At 34.6% G+C, this 18,305-nt stretch overlaps 1 protein-coding gene across 1 annotated transcript; it reads right to left on the bottom strand.

Annotated features, from left to right (window-relative positions):
- Positions 1–2,573: 2,573 nt before the first annotated feature.
- LOC116127039 (GDSL esterase/lipase At1g29660-like) lies at positions 2,574–6,246 on the bottom strand. Its single transcript, XM_031412708.1, has 3 exons — positions 5,877–6,246; positions 5,545–5,675; positions 2,574–3,314 (listed from the first exon to the last, which is right to left on the bottom strand). Exons 1-3 carry the CDS (start codon positions 6,118–6,120, stop codon positions 2,586–2,588), a joined length of 1,104 nt encoding a protein of 367 aa, XP_031268568.1. The 5' UTR covers positions 6,121–6,246; the 3' UTR covers positions 2,574–2,585.
- Between the last annotated feature and the right edge of the window lie 12,059 nt (positions 6,247–18,305).

Here is an 18,305-nt window from a genome sequence, read left to right as displayed (position 1 = left end):
CAGAGTGCCTCCAAAATCTTAGTGACGGCAATGGGCGGGCCGGGACTGAGTACCCCTTGGCCCAGGCCTAAGCCCGCCCGAGCCCGTTATAGGTATGATAGGCAAAGCCCAAGCCCGGCCCAACGGGTTTTTTATAACCGCATGCCCGGCCCAAGCCTGCATTTTTTAATAAGTTTTATTTTTAAATATTAATAAATTTTAAATTTTTTTATATTTTTAATTTTAGAAATAGTTTTTAAATATTAATTGAAGCTATTTTCGCAAATAATTTAAGCAATAAGTGAGCAATTAAAATCCTAATATTTATTTAATAACTTTTCAGCGGTGCATAATATGTTATGGGAAATCCACTTTAAAGTTGAACCAAACCCATCTAACTCATTTAAAGGCAATTTTAAAATGTTAAACCTTCAATATGGAGAAAATTGAGGCTAGGGTTTGGAAAAATGGATATACATATATATAAAACCCTACCTCAATTTTCATCCCATATTGAAGGTTTAACATGTTAAAATTGCCTTTAAAGATTAGATGGGTTTGTAATTAAATATATGTATAAAGGTAAATTAGTAAAATTAATATTAAAATTTTTGGGGATGGGCCGGGCCTAAAGATATACCCATGTCTGGCCCGTATCCGAGATCGGCCTTAAAATCAAGCCCAGGCCCAAGCCCAAGCCCGCTAACCTCGGGTAAAGCCCGCCCCTTTCGGCCGGACCAGCTGGGTACCCGAAAACGTCGGGCCGATTGCCATCTCTATAAAATCTCTCTCTCTCTCTAATTTCGTTGAGATGATGTTGTAGATTTTTTGTTGTCATGAGATCTGTAGGTCTTTAAAATCTAAGAATTTCCCTAATTATCTTTTTTTTCGGTTGATTTTTTTTTTTTTTTTTTTTGACATTTTCAGTTTCTATAAATGATCAATATATCACTTTAAAGTTGTTAACGTCTATTTTGTTTATCTTATTCTATAGTATGATTTAAATTATAAAAATTTTTATTTCTGAGGTTTAAAAAGAGTTTGAGTGGGGCTTAAATAACAACATTTAATAATTTTTTAAAGAAAAGTGATTTTTAATCCCATCAAAATATACAAGTATCCTCTATTACTATTCTTTTTTTAAAATAAAGTGATGCTATTGGCTCTTTTTTACATTCGTTCCGATCATACATACAAGGAAATGTTTGCAAAGACAAGGTCTTAGGATAACAAATCCAGAGAAGACCATCCAACAAAATCAGTACTCTAATGAGGGCACTCTTGTATATAATTGAAGACTGCCAACATTACAAGGGGATGATGGTGATTGACAACTTTTCCTAAATCTTCTAATTTAAAAGAACTCTGAAAAACCAAAAAACAAAGCAAAATAAAACAATAAGTGGTTGAGAACGAATGTAAAAAGAGTAAAATGAAATTATAATTAGTTATATATATACATACCACAATTAACGCTCCAGAGATATTTAGAGCTTTCATTTAATTGGATAATCCGAGAAATTCCCTAAGATTGAGGCACCACTAAGTGTCAAACGTAACTTCAGAAAAAAAAATACAATTCGCCTAGATATAATGACTTTCTCTTGTTGTGTCCTAGCATATTTGAAAACACTACATCTAGTAGTGGAGTTTCTGGACTGTTTTGCCAGTTCGCTAGGTTCTTTTATTTATTTTTTGGGCCGACTAGACCTAATTCTCTTAAATGGTGGAATCAGAGGTCCCCTAACTGGCCACTTACTCTCATCTGGTGAGGGATTCATCTTCTCATTGTAAGTCCTACGATAAGCATCAACAGTATAAGAATCATGTGTATAATTAATTAACTGGATTTGCTCTGTAATCCTTGATGCAATGCACTACATGCTTACAAGGGATATCATTGATCTACCAGTTTCCACGGGCAATGTCACTGAGGCAGATTAACTATATACCTCTTAGAGGCATCCTAACTTCAAACTGCATTTTTCGTACACATGAAAGTTTAAGGTGTGTGCCCTGCTTCGCAGCTTCACTTAACTTCTTGCTGGCTGTTGGTGTGATTTTTGTTTTCCACCCTTTAGCCCTCTCATGCCTTTCATGAATATAACTCTCAAATGCTTCAGTAGAGTTAGTATTGGCTTATCCCTCTTCTTTCCTATCTAGTTGTTGAAAGACTCATTGTTATTGTTTGTAAGAAAAATAATTTTTGTAAATTGATTAGTCCCTAGGTTTTATCCTATAAAGATAGGATAAGTAAATTTATTATTGCCAGATTTAATACTTCATTAATTCTATTAAGTTATAATTTATAAAATCAATTCACTCTTTTCTATATGACTTTTGTAAGGGATGGATTTTCCTTTCCTTTACATGTAGAAAAATATATGCATGAAGTTTAAAAGCAAATTTCTAGAGGTGAAAGGACATTTGTGTTAGATAATATTTATTTGGCTGAACCCTTTTATGCCAGCCACTCATGGACACAAGAACAATTTTGTGTTAAATTAAGCAGAGAAGGAGAAATTTTGAAAAAGAGAGAGAATTATTGACATCTATGTGACAAAAATATAATAACAATATTCACTCTAGGGTCAAAACTTAATCCACTAAAGCTCAGCTAGTGTGCGAATATCAAATGGGTGAGCATCGGAAGTAAGTAGAGCAGTGAATGATCTTGCAGCTGAATATAAATTTGCAGCCTCAGATGGATGTGTTCCATCCCAAAATACGCGCAAAGATCTTGTAACACACGGCTTTAAAGAAGGAATACACGTTAAAACACCATTATGCATCTTCAAATTGGCAACTTCACAGCATGGAGTATTGTTCACTAAGAATCCATCTATACCAGCCAGTAGAGATCCCAATATCCCATAAGCATCAATGTAGATAAACTTTGCGTCTTTGAGATCGTTATTTAGATCATCGACTAGCGATTTAAGCCTGGAATTGAACAGTTGAATGTCTGTGGTTATGTAGTCTACGCATAAAGATCCATTTGTGCCATACATCGCGACACTGCCCGGTGAACATCCGAGAGGGCCTAATCCGAATAGGGCTATTTTTCTTGCCCCATAATTGTACAAAGTCTTTAACTGTTGAGAATATTGTTGAGTAAGAGCAATAGCATATTGCTCTGGTGTGTATTGGCGACTTGTATCATAAAACTCAGGCAATAAGTAGTTGTTAATGTAATCGTTGCTGCCGATTCCAACTGTGTAAATGCACTTGCTTAGGTGCTTTGAAGCCGATTCCTTATCTCCTAGTATGCTCTCAGTGCGCGAGACTATATTTTGATGATTTTCTAATTGCTTGTTCATGCTGATTGCCGCTCCCTGTCAAATTAAAAGAAATGAAAACTAAAAATGAAAGCAATCTTATAAATAGAATCCATGAAGTCATAACCCTACTTCTTCAAGAGATTTTAAATTTTCTTAACAAATAATGTCTGTAGCAACAAATCTCACCAAACCACCTGGAGAAATACTTGCCACCTGATTTTGTAGTATTTCTGTTTTGATTTGGTTTTATCACTTTGGTTTTGGAGCCTAATTCCTTACCCAAAAGATCTTATTAAGTGGGAGGATTGTCTACTCTTATAAACTCATTAGCTTGAACGTGTCTAATCGATATGAGATCTTCAATCCCTCACAGTCAAGCCCAAATCGTTCACTTACCTACAAATACAGGTAGTTTGGCAGTCTACCACTGATCAATCACTCAGCTCAAATGAGGCTGAAGGAAGGGTTCAAGATTGGCAGCAACAGAAGTGGATAGCTCTTGGACTTGTTCTCAAACAGAAACAACTTGGACTTGGTCTTGATCTTTAACAATCTCTTCTAAGTGAAAAAAAGGCAAAAGAACTAAAGTAAATTTTTTATCACTAAATTAGTTAAAGTGATCTAACCAAATTCTATGACCACTTCATATGTTAAGAATTTCAGAAGAAGTGGAAAGAACCTTAAATTAAATCTTTAAAGTATGATAAGAATATGATAAATTAGGGTTTTTATATGTATATGAGGTGTAAAAAGTATTAATAGTGAAAGTTATATTTAATATAAATTTGGTAATCTTAATATAAGGTTAGATTTGAATTATAAAAAATAGGGAAGTGATTTTTAACCTGCATATAATTTATCAGTAGCCCCCATTATTAATAAACCTTGTTTATCTTTTTAAAATCTCTTTAAAACCCCACTTAATAACAAAATTACCCTTTTAGACTTAAATAAGTATTTTCTTTATCCAATTTTCTAAGTTCTTTTTTTTTTTTTTTAATATTTAAATCATCTTCTATTTTATTTTGTCTAATATATATATATATATATATATTACTAAATAAATTTTCTGCATTTTATATACTTCTTCCATCAACCAACAACTACTGTAGTAAGTATAAAGTTATATATTATTAAAAGAACTTCAACCACTCCAAAAAATTCAACTGGTGTATAGTTTGTAAAATCAGAAGTTCTGCCTCCTAAAAAAAATGGATTAGTTTATAACTTAAGTTTAAGAAGAACATACATGCTTCGAGTTGATCATTGTAAACAAAACAGAAAGATGATGATATGAAAAATCATATTTGGATTAACAGAAAAAATTAAAATACCATTGAGAAGAGAAAAATGATTATTTTTTTTTTTTTTATGTTTTTTAAGCAATTTAAAAAGATAACTTTGAATTTTAAATGTTATGAGAAAAGAATAAATAAAAGGAAAATATAAAAAAACAAAGTAGGAGTATAATTTAGAATCTATAATGTCTTTTATAGTAATTTTATTTAATGTTAAAATAAAAAATGGGAGCGAATGATAAAAAAGCTGGGGGGCTAAGCTAAATGAAATTACAAAATGGGTTGTAGGAGAAGAAATTTGGCATGCAAATTGGGTCTGACCCATTAAACAAGTAACTTTGATAAGTGTTGAAATTGATGAATTAGCTCAAGTAAAGCCCAATAAGCCAAAGCCCATGTAATAGAGTTTCAAGAAAGAAAAACTAACTTGGCAAAAGGAATGGCACCAAGATGGGTTTGTGGACTTCGATATTTTGTAACTAACTCTAAAATTTTTTAATAATGAAGGACTCACAACTCAATCTTACAAATTTTTTCATAGTTTTGATATGATAGTTTGTAATTTGTTAGCTCACAATTGGATAGACAAGACCATAACGAGAATAATTGCGAGCTCTTACAAAGTTTGTGAGATTAGATTGTAAGTATAGTGTTGTCAAAAATTTTTACCTCCCATGTCGGAGACATGCTGTGCACCATATGCACTCATTATTCATTTTCATACAAGTTTAGACAATTTTCTTTGAATACTCTCATTTCTCTTACTTTCTTTGAATCAAAACACTCTCAATCTGCCATTTAAAACTCTGGAAAGTTATTGTACATTTCCACAGATTATAAATATTTATAGAATTTGATACAATTAGATGATTCAAAAAAGAATTCAGAAGAAAATATTTCTGAAAGATTTCATAATATATTCTTATATTCTACAAAGGATTTTACCTAGATCTTTTTACCAAATTATATATGAAACCAATACTTACCAGGGTTTTTGTTGCAGTTTCTTCACGAATTCCAGCTCCTCCAGATGCATAATTTAAACCTTTGAGAATGTCTTGATCACCTTTACTAGTTGCATGAGCTGGTATAAAATTTTCAAATCCTAGAAGTTGAGCTACAACAACAATAAATATGACAGTAAGTTAGTTGTTGGATAATAATTTGAGGAAAAAAACAAAAACTATCCCTGCAACTCTACAAGCTAAGTAAAATTAATGATGTTTTTATTTTATAAGGGGAATTTTCTTATTTCTAAAACTTTAGAGGGTTTATTTAATTATTCCCGTTAAATATACAGAAGAAAGAAGAATTGAACCTAAAATATCAGCGAGGTTTCGGCCATTGGTAAATCTTCCTGTTGGCCCTCGAGGAAAGTCAACACCATATGGCGGGTAGTTGGCTCTACCCTTGGTTGGAAGATTGTTATTATTTCCATTGTCGTATAACGAATCTCCAAAAATGAAGTAACAAGGAACCTTTTGAACTCCATGAACAACCCAAATAGTCGACAAGTTCAAAACCAACACCACTAGATGCCATTTTTTAGGCCCCCATGCCATTGAGAGGTTGAAGTTGGTGTTGAGAGATGAGGGGGGAAAAGGGTTGATCAAAGAGAAATGAGAAATTGAATTTGATAAAAATGAAATGAAATTGTTGTTATAAGAGATGAAGAATGAGTTTTGAGGAGGAAGAGAATTAGAAATAGAGAATGTGAAGATTAAGTACTGTCATCCATTACAGCAATAATAATATAGCACTGAATGTGTCGGTGAGAAGTGGGACTGAAATTTTGAAGAATTAAATCTGATCGGGACTGTTCTGGTTGAAATAATTCTTTCATAAATATAATAATTTGTAGGGGTTGAGTTTGTTAGTTGGATTGAAAAACAAAATAAAACTAAAGAGACGTGGAGTCAAGAGGATAATGCCAAACTGGATAGTACCGGTGCCACAGTTATGAGTCGTGCAACTTTGATTTTTACTTTACTTCAGAATGGAGAAGAAGATTAAAAAATAACTGCTTGGGTTTATCATATTTTAGTAGCTCACTTCTTCCACGAGGGAGGAGTTGAGGTGATCCCTGTTTTACCAATGAAAAAAAAAAAGGAAATAAAGATTTTATTTTTAAAAAGAACCAGGATATCCGGGATTTGATATTAACTGAAGCTGTCACAAGAGACTTTGATTGAATGTGAATGTGGAACAGCCACACACGTAGATACTAAGAAAAGGAAATAAATCGTAATGCCCGTGGTGTTTATATGAGAATCCTAACGCTCAATTTTGTTTACATGATCTTAACAAAAGATTACAGAGTTTCTGTTCTGTTACCGGGAATTTTTAGTAAACCCCCATATGTTTCATGAATTTCATAAAGAACCCACTAGTGCCGAAAATAGGATGCTAGCCCCCATTGCATTCAAGTGTGTTATTGAACATCCATTTATCAACAAAAACGACCATTTTAACCCTTTTCAACCCAAACCCCAGCCTCCAATAATCAGAAAACTTACACTTGGACCCCTGTTCAACCCAAACACATAACCTTCATTCTACAACCATTGTTGTTGCCGTTGTCAAACGTGTGGGGGTTTACTGAAAAAATCCCTTTGGCCCCCTGTAGAAGGTTGAGGAAGCCAGTGAGTTTCCTCTTTTGAAAAGAGGTTGTTTCCAATTATGAGTCCTGTCATAATAAGGTGGTTTCGTTAATAGAATCATACCCAATTCTTTGATTACTAATATGAGTTCTAGTAAAAGAGAAAACCAACTTTTAGAGTTCATAAGAACTCAAGTACGTTAGTTTCAAGGCACTCAATTAAGATTAATTTTCTAATCGCTCTCTTCAATTCTTATATAATTGTCATTGTAGTAGTAGTAGTTTGTGTTTTCAATATCTTACTTGAGCAGAGGATGATCAACGCGAATGTATACTCCGTTGGCACCATTTGACACTTGGTTTTGTAGGGCACAAAAGATGACACCCTTTTTAACACTTGTTGGTTTTGTTGGAACAGGAAAGTAAGAAAAATGCTATATCTACCGAAAAAATTGCACCAAAAAATTGTACCGTCCATTAAATATGGACAGTCGTCCATACTTAATGGACAGTCGTCCATTCCTTATGGATGGGCGTCCATTAGAGTAGGGACGCCCGTCCATTCCTTATGGACGGGCGTTCATTCTAGATTTTTTTAAAAATTTTGTTTTTTTCCATACTTAATGGACGATCGTCCATTCCTTATGGACGGGCGTCCATAAGAGTAGGGACGCCCGTCCATTCCTTATGGACGAGCGTCCATTACAGATTTTTTTTTAAAATTTTTATATTTTAAAAAAAAATTAATAACGTTAAATGCTTGAATGGTCTAAGTCAGGAGACACGTAGGCCAGTACAAAATTTCAGTGTAAAAACCCCGGTGTCTGTAGCATTGTTGAGAAAGTAAATAGTAAATAGTAGACCTGGCAAAACGGGTTTGGACTTGTGGGTCGACCCTAAACCCGGGTAAAAAATATAGGGTGTGGGTCTTTAATATTGGACCCGTTTTCTTCGACCTGTACCTGACCCGACCCGTTTTGCCAACGGGTCAAGCAGGTACCCATTTGTGTTTGAAAAAAAAAAAAACCCTTTCCCCTTTTCATTTTGCCCCAAATCGCAAAATCCCTAACCTAGCTCTAACTCACTCTCTCATCAATCTTCTGTCAAACTCATCATCATCGAAATCCCTAACTCCACCGTCACCGACTCACAGCTTCTCATCAGCCATGTTTGTAGTCTCCATTGGCGGTGCATCAAGGTATGTGTATCACCTTCGCCGATTTGATCTCATCTCCTTCGTCTTTGCTCTTCACTTTTCAGCAGCTCCAATTCTTGGAGTCAATTCTTCAGCGTCTTCAGCTTCTCCTCAGCTACAATCTAGCAACATTGAAGGTTGGAGTAAATCTTGAAGGAAGAAAACCACCATGATAGGAATGAAACCATTGAAGAGTACCATCTTTTTCGTCTGTCCAAAGTTGTTGAAGGTTAGAGAGGTAATTTAAGGTCTATTCAACAGGGAAGGAAATACCAATATCATACCCGCATAAGAGTACCAGAGCATGTAAAGTAATTCCTTAGAAAAAATATTGTATGAATCAATGGAGTATAGGGTAAGGAAAGTGTGGTCTGGATGAAATCCTAAACCACCAAAGGTGTGGAGGCCAGTTTTCCTAATGACTTTAGATATGTAAATTCTTACCATATCTTGAGGCTTTTGTGTGTAATTTGACATTTGCTTTGATACCAGTTAAGTCAATTTATCTTCGAGCTTAGCTTGATACTAGTTTGTCGAAAATCAATATACTTATACCTTGATACAAGTTTTTTATCATTTTCTTTATTAGGTTCTAGGTTTTCGTTTGGTTGGTGAGAAAACTTGGGAGAAAATAGTGTTTGTGTGTATGGTTTTGGTTCGTGATTGGCAGCTTAGAAAACTAGGGAAAAGGATTCTAAATTGTGGGGAAAAAGAAAAGAGATCATATTGATTTATCTAAATCTTATGTTAGCCAAGTTCATCAAAATTAATTATTTAGAATTTCAGTTATTTTCTTTTACGTTAAAAGATTTAATTTAGATCTAAAATTGGGGATTAGAGATTTTTATTTGGTTTAATCTGATTCTCCTTATTCGTTTTGATGATAATTTGAATGATTATAGAAATTTGCATATGTTTTTTCTGAACTAAAACTGTATTGGGTATAAGAGTATTTTTGTTTGGACTTCAAAAAGACAGATTTTGCTCAAGAATCAAGATTTTAGGAAGATTTAGGGGTGTAACTACAAAAATCTAAAACTAGAGTGAACAGTACAGGCAGCCGCAGGTCCACCCGTACCTGTATAGGGTAGGGTGTGAGTCTAAAATATTGGGCTCATTTAAATCAACCCGTTTTGGGCCCGTACTCGTGAGACCCGCACCCGTCCGCCCGTTTTGCCAAGTCTAGTAAATAGTAAATACTAGAAAAATACAACGAGGTTTGTGAAGGGGAAAATATTCCATATATCTTGTTGTAAATACTACAATTAGTTAATAACAGTATGTTGGATTAAAGTGAGAGAAACCACTTGTTTTTTCATTGGTTTGGTTATATTGTAGCATAATACATAAAAATATTTTTCTTCCGATGATTATTGGTTAAGAGAAGGGTAATACTTCACTGACAAACGCTTTTCACTAATTTTTTCTTACAAATACAATGTGACAGTTCGTAATTAGTCAACACGTAATGAGTCTTGCTTGATTAATTACAAGCTGACTAATTACGTTTGTGAAAGAAAAATTGTCCATCAATCTTTATACCTAAGAAAATCAACAAAAACGTAGCTCAAACATATCAAAGGTTCAGACTTATTGGCATTGTTGACGAGATTTATCAAAAGGAATGTTTGAACTTTAAAAGGTTAATAAATTTGAGAAAATTTTAAAATATAAAGAGGATGTCCGGGGGATTTAAGAGTAAACGACATGTTCCCACCCAATGTTTGACGAAATCCCAAGTTGGTATGCCAAGTTCCATTTATTCCATATTTTCACCCCTAAAATAACACTGTTAACATTTTTTGGGGTAGTGAGGGTGCAATTACCATAATGCCCTTAACCCTAAATTAATAAATTATATTTTAGCCCCTAAATTACTAAAATTATAAAATTAACCATCTTGTTTTGAAATTACTTCAATTACACCCTCAGTGATTGTGCACCGTCTCGATTTTCACCAGATCTGGGCTGTTTTCGATAGGGCTGTGCAAAAAAAAACTGGTAACCGAACCGAACTGAACCCAGATTTTCGGGTACTCGAAAATTCAAGTCGGTTTCGGGTAGTTTTTATAAGATACCAGAATTTTTAAAATGCTATATCTACGAAAAAATTGCACCAAAAAATTGTACCGTCCATAAATATGGACAGTCGTCCATACTTAATGGACAGTCGTCCATTCCTTATGGATGGGCGTCCATTAGAGTAGGGACGCCCTCCTTCCTTATGGACGGGCGTTCATTCTAGATTTTTTTAAAAATTTTGTTTTTTCCATACTTAATGGACGATCGTCCATTCCTTATGGACGGGCGTCCATAAGAGTAGGGACGCCCGTCCATTCCTATGGACGACGTCCATTACAGATTTTTTTTTAAAATTTTTATATTTTAAAAAAATTAATAACGTTAAATGCTTGAATGGTCTAAGTCAGGAGACCGTAGGCCAGTACAACACTTGCCGTTGTCAAACGTGTGGGGGTTTACTCAAAAAATCCCTTTGGCCACCTGTAGAAGGTTGAGGAAGCCAGTGAGTTTCCTCTTTTGAAAAGAGGTTGTTTCCAATTATAAGTCCTGTCATAATAAGGTGGTTTCGTTAATAGAATCATACCCAATTCTTTGATTACTAATATGAGTTCTAGTAAAAGAGAAAACCAACTTTTAGAGTTCATAAGAACTCAAGTACGTTAGTTTCAGGGGACTCAATTAAGATTAATTTTCTAATCGCTCTCTTCAATTCTTATATAATTGTCATTGTAGTAGTAGGAGTTTGTGTTTTCAATATCTTACTTGAGCATAGGACGATCAACGCGAACGTATACTCCGTTAGCACCCTTTGACATTTGTTTTTGTACGGCACAAAAGATGACACCCTTTTAACACTTGTTGGTTTTGTTGGAATAAGAAAGTAAATAGTAAATAGTAGACCTAGCAAAACGGGTCTGGACCCGCAGGTCGTGTAACGCCCCACTTGAGGTACGTACTTGAGATTTGCTGTATTACTTAAAGGTTCACTGTTTCAGTTTCAATTAAGTTTGTATGTTGTTATGGTAGGTTGGTTAGCCTTTATTTTACATGGTATGTTGAATTGGTTGAGTGTTTGCCTTGAAATTGGTTGAGACTTGAGGAATTTTGGAAGAACAGTCTTTGCCGCGGCGACGTTGGCTTTGTAATGGCCGTGTCGGTTCTGTAAGTTTTCGCTAGGGCAACGGAATTTCTTCACCGCGGCGACGGGACGGCAGAAAAGTTTCTTGAGTTTTCTAGAGAATTCTTCATAGGGATGAAAATGACCATTTTACCCGTAATTAGCAGGAAAAGTGGGGAGTAAAATGCAAGAAAATTTAGTAGAGAATGTGTTGGTAATGGGGGTGTATTTGCAAAGAATCCAAGGATATAGGTGGAATTTCCAAGGAAGAGTAAGGACAAAATGGGAAATGATGATTATAATATGAGCTAAAAAGGGTTAAGTGTAGAGAACCCTTCATTTCACCCATTTCCACCGCCATACCCATTCTCTCATTTCTCTCAATTCTCCATTTAATCTTCCAAGATTTCTAAGGAGTTTTAGGGAGCTTTTGGGAAATTTTTAGTAGAGATTTCATCTAAAGCATCCTAAGGTAAGGATTTTTGCTTTAGATATAGATTTGCTTATTCTTGTATCTTTAAGTCTTATGGTTTTATGGTTTAAAGGTGTAGAGAAGGGACAAGGTACTAAGGAAAAGTGGTAGTGGAATCTCTCCATTAAAAGTAAGTAAATCCTAACTAAGTTGAGATTTGAGAATTTAATTGAGTAGAGATTGTGTATGTATATGTATGTTTTATATTTGTTGGGATGAGATGAGATGAGATTAGTAGTTATGTATGATTATTGAATATGTTTGGATATGAGAAGTGTTGAACTTCTATGATGTGGAGTTGGGTTGATAGGAGATAGAGAGAGTTTTGAGCAACACTTATGGAAGTGTGTTTATTTGGCAGGAATCTAGAGATTATGAGGGAGTTTTCTCCCGTTGTTTGGATGATTAAAGAAAGGAGAATGATTATAGTTAGAGTAGAGTTTTATATGCACAAGACTTGTATGATGAAATGCCTAAGAGAAGTATGAGAATGAATTATGAACCCTAATTCTTGCAACATTGCATATTGGCATTTCCTTAGTGCATTAATGAGCATGAATCATTCTTATGCATTAATTATGCATTAGAGAAAGAGTAGGAAAAGAGTAGAGAACTCTATGAATAGACTACTCTAAGAGTGAAGCTACACTATGAGTAGTAGGTTGAGAAAGAGATGAGTATTAGCTTGAGAAAGAGGATAGAGTAGGTTGTGCGATGGGAAACCCGTGAGTAATGGGTAGAGTATTCCTGCATGTACGCCGCATTGAGAGAGCGGCACGAGTATGAGAAAGAAAAGTGGTGTAGCCCGTGAGAGTGCATGCGAATGAGGGCTATACCCGAGAGTACCCAATTATACACTCACAGGGCCAAGGGTTCCGAATCCATGCATAACCGAGTCCGATCGGCTGAGGATGAGTAGAAGTCACAGAGAGCGGGAGTGAGCCCCAACCGTGCCCCCGGTAAGATGGGGCCGTGACTTACTAAAGAGAGTTAATAGAAAAGAGTTCTAAGGAAAGATAAACAGAGAGAAACACAAAAGAGAAAGTGAATGAGAAGTTGTAAGGAAAGAAATTAGAGAGAGAGAGTTACGGGGTTAGATGAGTAGAGGATTTACTTACTGACCATTGTTTTAGTGCTCACCCCGTTGTTTTCCTATGTTTTGCAAGATCTAGGTGAGGACATGGTTGGATGGACGTTGACACGCGAGGGAAAGCGGTTACACTGTCCACCATGTTTTTTATAACTTTTGTACATGATATAATTTTGTGTAAAAAATGTATATGTTTACTAAAAAGAAAATTTTGGGCCCAATTCTTTATACTATTTTATATGTATTTTATTATGTATATTATATGAGTGTTTGAGTAGAAAGTGGCTATTACAGGTCGACCCTTAACCCGGGTAAAAAATATAAGGTGTGGGTCTTTAATATTGGACCCGTTTTCCTTGACCTGTACCTAGCCCGGCCCGGCCCGTTTTGCCAACGGGTCAAGCGGGTATACCTGCGAGTACCCGTTTGTGTTTAAAAAAAAAAAACAAAAAAAACCCTTTCCCCTTTTCATTTTGCCTCAAATCGCAAAATCCCTAACCTATCTCAAACTCATTCTCTCACCAGTCTTCTCTCAAACTCATTAGCATTGAAATCCCTAACTCCACCGTCGCCGCTTTTTCTATCTTCGCTTCTCATCAGCCACGTTTGTAGTCTCCATTGTTGGCGCATCAAGGTATGTGTATCACTGTTGCCGATTTGATCTCATCTCCTTCGTTTTTACTCTTCACTCTTCAACGGCTCCAATTCTTGGAGTCGATTCTCCGACGTCTTCAGCTTCTCCTCGGCTACAATCTAGCAACATTGAAGGTTGGCGTAAATCTTGAAGGAAGAAAACAACCACGATAGGAATGAAACCATTGAAGAGCACCATCTTTTTGGTTTGTCCAAGGTTGCTGAAGGTCAAAGAGGTAATTTAAGGTCTATTCAACAGGGAAGGAAATACCAATATCATACTGGCATAAGAGTAGCAGAGCATGTAGAGTAATTCCTTAGAAAAAATAGTGTATGAATCAATGGAGTATAGGGTAAGGAAAGTGTGGTCTGGATGAAATCCTAAACCACCGAGGGTGTGAAGGCTAGTTTTCCTAATGACTTTAGATATGTAAATTCTTACCATATCTTGAGGCTTTTGTGTGCAATTTGACATTTGCTTTGATACCGGTTAAGTCGATTTATCTTCGACCTTAGCTTGATACTAGTTTGTCGAAAATCAATATACTTATAGCTTGATACAAGTTTTTTATCTTTTTCTTTATTAGGTTCTGGGTTTCTGTTTGATTGGTGAGAAAACTTGGGAGAAAATAATGTTTGTGTGTATGGTTTTGGTTCGTGATTGGTAGCTTAGAAAACTAGGGAAAGGGATTCTAAATTGTGGGGAAAAAGAAAAGAGATCATATTGATTTATCTAAATCTTATGTTAGCCAAGTTCATCAAAATTAATTTTTTAGAATTTCAGTTATTTTCTTTTATGTTAAAAGATTTAATTTAGATCTAAAATTGAGGATTAGAGATTTTTATTTGGTTTAATCTGATTCTCCTTATTTATTCTGATGATAATTTGAATGATTATAGAAATTTGGATATGTTTTCTCAAAACTAAAACTATATTGGTTATAAGAGTATTTTTGTTTGGACTAGAGAAAGACAAATTTTGCTCAAGAATCAAGATTTTAGGAAGATTTGGGGGTGTAACTACAAAAATCTAAAATTAGAGTGAACAGTACGGACACCCATGGGTCCACCCATACCCGCATAGGGTAGGGTGCGGTTCTAAAATATTAGGCTTGTTTAAATCGACCTAATTTGGGCCCGTACCCGTGAGACCCACACCCGTCTACCCTTTTTGCCAAGTCTAGTAAATAGTAAATACTAGAAAAATACAACGAGATTTGTGAAGGGGAAAGTATTCCATATATCTTGTTGTAAATACTACAATTAGTCAATAAGAGTATGTTAGATTAAAGTGAGAGAAACCACTTGTTTTTTCATTGGTTTGGTTATATTGTAGCATAATACGTAAAAAAATTTTCCTTCATATGATTATTGGTTAAGAAAAGAGTAATACTACACTAACAAACGTTTTTTACTAATTTTTTCTTACAAATACAATGTGATAGTTCGTAATTAATAAACACGTAATGAGTCTTACCTGATTAATTATGAGTTGACTAATTACGTTTGTGAAAGAAAGTTTGTCTGTAAATCTTTATACCTAAGAAAATCAACAAAAACGTGGCTCAAGCATGTCAAAGGTTCAGACTTATTGGCATTGTTGACGAGATTTATCAAAAGGAATAAAGAAAGTTTGTCCGTAAATCTTTATACCTAAGGAAATCAACAAAAACGTGGCTCAAGCATATCAAAGGTTCAGACTTATTGGCATTGTTGACGAGATTTATCAAAAGGATTGTTTGAACTTTAAAACGTTAATAAATTTGAGAAAATTTTAAAATATAAAGAGGATGTCCGGGGGATTTAATGCAATTCTTAGCTTGTACCATCAGGTATGAATGAAGTGCACCCATGCAAACATTTAATTAGTTACGATTTTAGTTGAAAATTTAATAGCTCTGCCAACTACGAGTCTACAATATCAGCTGGAGATTTAATAAAAAATTATTAAAATTTAAAGAATATTTAACACCCTGTCTGTATTTTAAACAGTGTGTAGTCACATCTCAATTTGGAAATTCTACAATGAACTGACCAGCCGCCTACTTCTTCGGAAACTTTCCAATAACATAAGTTTATAACTGTTTATCTCTATTTTTTTTTTTTTTAAGAGAATTTCCTTGAAACGGAAAAAATTACAAATTTCAAAAAGCGCAAAGTGGGAAAGATTAGGACTAATTTAAGATTATAATAACTATGAGATAATGACTTTTGTTTCCACTTTAAAAAAATAATCAATTTCCAAATTTATGTTGTACTTGTAACAACAACAAAGGACTACACTAAGGTATTTTAATAATAATTAAAAAATATGTAAGTAATATTAAATAAAATAATTTAGTAATATATAAAAGAAAATTAACAAAAACTAAAATTGTCATCATCGTTGGTTGAGACTGTCACCGGTTCATAGTCATTAGAGGTGCGTCCTATGACACTGTTAGCATAAAATTGATTGACACAAACTGATCTATCATCTATTTGATGTTGGTGAAAGCACGAGATAAAACCTTAGCGTTTCATCGTAAGATGCCGTCGAATAGAGCTGGGCATTTGGGACCGGGCCCAAAAGCCCAGCTCTAAAAACTGGTCCTTGGGAGGACCGGTCCTAGGAGTTTTGGGACCAGGCCTAAGGAGGAGGGCCCGGGCACTCCTCTAAGGCCCGATCCTGGGCCTGGTCCCAGGCCTGGGCCCAAACTTTTTTTATCTTTTATTAATTTAGTCTTTTGTAAAATTACATTAAATCCCCTAAAATAAGTATAAATTTAAGGACTAAAAAAAATTTTACAAAATTTATTAAAAAAAAAAAATTAACCGTTGGCAGCCAACGGTTATAAATTTTTTATTTATAACCGTTGGCAGCCAACGGTAACTGACACCAACAGTTACATTTATATAATATAAGTTTTTTTTTTTCATTTTCTCTCCCACAACTACACTATAAATAACCCTAAAACCTTTAATTTTTTTCACACCAATCAATCTCTCATTCTTTCATTCTCTCAATCTCTCTACTCCAAATCTCCAATCAATTTCTCATTCAAGTTATATTTATAATATTTAGTTTTAAAATATAATTATTCAATTTTTTTCTATTTTTCATATCATCATAATTTCATATTATTATTTAATTTCTTTTCATTTTATTATTATTATTTTATCATAAATTTATAATGTCTTCCCCAAATGAGTTTTACGGTCCATCCACCGAAGAAATTGAAGCCTTCAATCCATTTTCACCATTTCCTCCAGAGGATGCAGCTGTAATTCCACAACCACATTCGGCCGGATGTGGTGTAGCCAAACACATGTGGCTGCGAGTCAACGGGCACGGACATAGCCCAACCCCCCCGACGTCAAAGAGGGTCGTGTCGATGTCTGGCAATCTTCACCAAATCAAAACGGCCAAAGACAAATGGGGAGGGGGAAGAATCGGTGGGATATGTAATTTAAGTGGAACCATTATTGGGGCTGAGAAGGGGACTTCGACAATGCGACGACACGTAGAGAAGAAGCATCCCCAAAAAAATGCATCTTCAAGCGGATAGGTAGCAAATTCAAATCAACTATTTTTAATCACAATCCTCACTCTCTCAACATGGCAATACAATACACATGTTTGCACGGAGGAAATAGCAAGATATATAGTTGCTACGGACTCTCCCATTTGTTTATCTGAAAATTTTTTTGTTAATATGGTAAAACTGCAATTTGTCAGCATAACCCCTGTTAGTAGAACTACAAGTAGAAGAGATATCTAAAACTTTATAACAAAATAAATATAAACTTAAAAACGAATTTCAAAATTTTAGGAATATACTATTGCACTTACATCAGACATATGGGCTTGTAGATCAAAAACCGATTTTTTAATGTTACAGTACATTTCTTAGATCATAATTGGGGTTTACAACAAAAATTGATAGGTTTTAAACCATTATATGAAAAACATAGTGCTGAACTATTATTTTACGATTCTTGAAGTTTTGCAAGAATATTTATTATTGATAGAGTTGTAGCGCTAACGCTTGATAATGCAGTGCTAACACCGCGACAATATCTTTATTTGAAAAGAAATTGGATCCGCTTGGTGAAGGCAATTTTATACACCAGAGATGTGTTGTCACATCATCAATTTGATAGTTAAAGCAGGTTTAGATGTTATACATTCAAAGATTGAGAGGGTGCGTAGAGCTATCGGATTTATCGTCGGCGGTAGCAATAAAAGATGGCAGGAGTACGTCAAATATTGTAAGCAAAAGGACCCACGGTTCGACCTTTGAAGTTATGTACAGACATGCTATCATTGGAACTCTACCTACCTGATGTTGGAAAAAGCTTTGCCAACGTGAAACAAATTACAGATTGTCAACCGAAAGAACTATCCAGAGGAAGTTGTCAACTATGATGATTGGGCGGTTTGTGAACTTTTTTTCATTTCTTAAAATGTTTTATGATGCTACTAATACATTAAGTGGTATTATTATCCAACTACTATTAGTGTTAGATATTTTAGTTCAAATTGCTAAAACTTTTTATCAATAAGACATGATAACATTTTTAGTGAAATTGTTTCAAGTATGGAAGAAAAATATAAGAGATATTGGTTAGATATTCCA

Source organism: Pistacia vera, unplaced genomic scaffold (genome assembly GCF_008641045.1).
Source record: "Pistacia vera cultivar Batoury unplaced genomic scaffold, PisVer_v2 Contig188, whole genome shotgun sequence".
NCBI lineage: Eukaryota > Viridiplantae > Streptophyta > Magnoliopsida > Sapindales > Anacardiaceae > Pistacia > Pistacia vera.
Note: the sequence above shows the minus strand (reverse complement) of the source record. Positions and strands in the feature narration are given on the sequence as shown.

Excerpts from the sequence above, each read along its gene's own strand:
- LOC116127039 (XM_031412708.1), bottom strand. The coding sequence starts at position 6,120 with ATGGCATGGGGGCCTAAAAAATGGCATCTAGTGGTGTTGGTTTTGAAC. Across the intron at positions 5,676-5,876 it reads AAACCTCGCTGATATTTTAG|CTCAACTTCTAGGATTTGAA; the intron begins GTTCAATTCTTC and ends TTGTTGTTGTAG. Across the intron at positions 3,315-5,544 it reads AAACTGCAACAAAAACCCTG|GGAGCGGCAATCAGCATGAA; the intron begins GTAAGTATTGGT and ends TTAATTTGACAG.